At 42.9% G+C, this 2364-nt stretch overlaps 1 protein-coding gene across 1 annotated transcript in view; it reads left to right on the top strand.

The window, feature by feature from the left end:
• The window catches only part of LOC106533808 (pecanex-like protein 1), a gene marked incomplete in the record, with an annotated part of 47015 nt that overhangs the window by 33820 nt on the left and 10831 nt on the right, over positions 1 to 2364 (top strand). The window contains 2 exon segments of the mRNA XM_014030245.1: positions 758 to 1032; positions 1117 to 1295. Of these exon segments, the coding sequence (XP_013885699.1) occupies positions 758 to 1032; positions 1117 to 1295 (454 nt within the window).

The following is a 2364-nucleotide window of genomic DNA, read 5'->3' as shown; positions in this document are numbered from 1 at the left end:
CACACACACACACACACACACACACACACACACACACACACACACACACACACACAGAGGATTGTCTTGTTTCTGTGCTCTGAGAAGTTTGCTGCCGACTGCAGCTGCAGCTCTGCTGACAGAGATGACAAATAACCGTTAACAGATGAATCACCTTTAAGACATTAAAACAATAATGGATTCTGTGGAGGGATTATGATCCAGTAATATCTTACCTGTTGTACATAGTTGTAGAAATACTTTGATTATGCTAATCTCCTCTCACGTGCACGAGCAGCTGGATAGAACAGGTGAATTTACGCAGCTCATTTACACACTTTTCCTGAAGATAGAAGAGTTTGTTGAATCTGACGTGACATGTTCGTACGAACCCTTTGTATGAACAAAAGTAAGAGAAATTTAGGATAAGAATACGAACATGTTCTTGCATGAGGCCCATTATGCCTTCTATTTGACACAAATATTTTTATATCTCAGACTTGCCAAATTTTTAAACCAGTTTTATTTKCACTTTCATAGTTTTAGCTTGAACTGTTTTACATTCAATTTTAACTGTTTTGAGTGTGCATAGGAGGTTTATACTAGCTTCTAGCCAAGATTCTGACGTTTTGATGGATACCATACATGAACTTAGAGGAATTAAAGTAGAAAATCGGGGGTTTGGGCTTAAGAGATGAATGAACCAATTGGCGGGCCAAACTTTGGTCACTCCACCAGTTGAATAGCCCTGATCCACACATAATCACTTGTTCTACAGGTAAATAAAGAATGTGTTCGAGGCCTATGGGCAGGCCAGCAGCAGGAGCTGGTGTTCCTGAGAAACAGAAACCCGGAACGCGGAAGCATCCAGAATGCCAAGCAGGCTCTGCGCAACATGATCAATTCTTCTTGTGACCAGCCAATCGGATATCCAATCTACGTGTCTCCGCTGACCACCTCCTACTGCAACTCGCACCCGCAACTCAAACACATCCTGGGAGGACCCATCAGCATCGTAAACATTCGCAACTTCGTTGTCAACACCTGGCACCGGTTTGGATTTCAGCTGGTAGAATAAATATCACTAAAACTGGTAAAATGTCTAAAATGATTGAAGTCAGTCGTATTTTGTCACAGGCTACGGAAGGGCTGCGGTGCTGGCTGTAACAGTGGAGGGAACATTGAGGATTCAGATGCTGGCGGTATGTCATGTGGCAGTGGAAATGGGACAGGCGGTGACTCTCATCAGAGCTCGGTGTCACACGGTGAAAACTCTGGGCCAGCTCCTCCCCACTCATGCCAACCACATTCTCTGGGTGAGAGCTTATTCTTCTGTGCTTTTTTCAGAAGTTAGATCTTATCTGATATTAGCGTTAGCATTTCTTAAATGAATTCATATCTCCCACCTCATTTAATGTTAATGTTTTAGATCTCATCTTGTGTTAAGAAACAAGGGCATTGYAGCATAAACTTTTGCATAATCTCATTCGATATTACAAGATGTGACGCTCAGCATGTGTTGAGGATGACTCTCATCTACCACCACAAAGAACGTGTTGTTGTGATTTTCAATCCGTCGTTGATTCAGGGATTTATCTGACACTGCTTTCAACCAATAAAGAGAACCAGAGTCACAGTTTTAGCCAATCAGAGCAGAACAGGGCAGGTCCTGCTGTCTGTGAGCAGAGTCAGATTGCAGGTGAAGTAATCTGCTTTTCTCTGACTTTTTTTCCAAGGAGGACACTTCGACCCACTATACTAACAAAACTGCCCCAGTCACATAATAAATTATTAACCGTCTAAGTAAGGTGTTCGCACATGACCAGTTCACTGCAGCCAAGGAGAGACCTGAACAGTACACTGTTACCTCCACCCCTCCTCCTGAACCGAGCCCTGACCTGCCTGGGGTTTTTGTGTCTAAAGTACAACTTTTTATTAAACATTAATCCGGTGCATCGTCTTCATGCAGACCATAGAACTTCCACACACTATATTACCAAAAGTATTTGCTCGCCCATCCAAATGACTGTGCACCAGTGCACAAAGCAAGACATGGATGGCAGAGTCTGGTGTGGATGAACTTGACTGACCTGCACAGAGTCCTGAYCTGAACTTGATAGAACAYCTTTGGGATGAATTAGAGTGAAGACTGAGAGCCAGGCCTTCTGTCCAACATCAATATGTGACCTCACAAATGTGTTTCTAGAAGAATGGTCAAAAATCCCCATAAACACACTAAACCTTGTGGACAGCCTTCCCAGAAGAGTTGAAGCTGTTCTAGCWGCAAAGGGTGGATCAACGCCATATTGAACCCTATGGATTAGGAATGGGATGTCACTTAAAGGGGACCAAATATACAAAATTCACTTTTTTCAGTTTTTTTTT

This window comes from Austrofundulus limnaeus, unplaced genomic scaffold (assembly GCF_001266775.1).
Source record: "Austrofundulus limnaeus strain Quisiro unplaced genomic scaffold, Austrofundulus_limnaeus-1.0 Scaffold1025, whole genome shotgun sequence".
NCBI classification, from domain to species: domain Eukaryota; kingdom Metazoa; phylum Chordata; class Actinopteri; order Cyprinodontiformes; family Rivulidae; genus Austrofundulus; species Austrofundulus limnaeus.
Note: the sequence above shows the minus strand (reverse complement) of the source record. Positions and strands in the feature narration are given on the sequence as shown.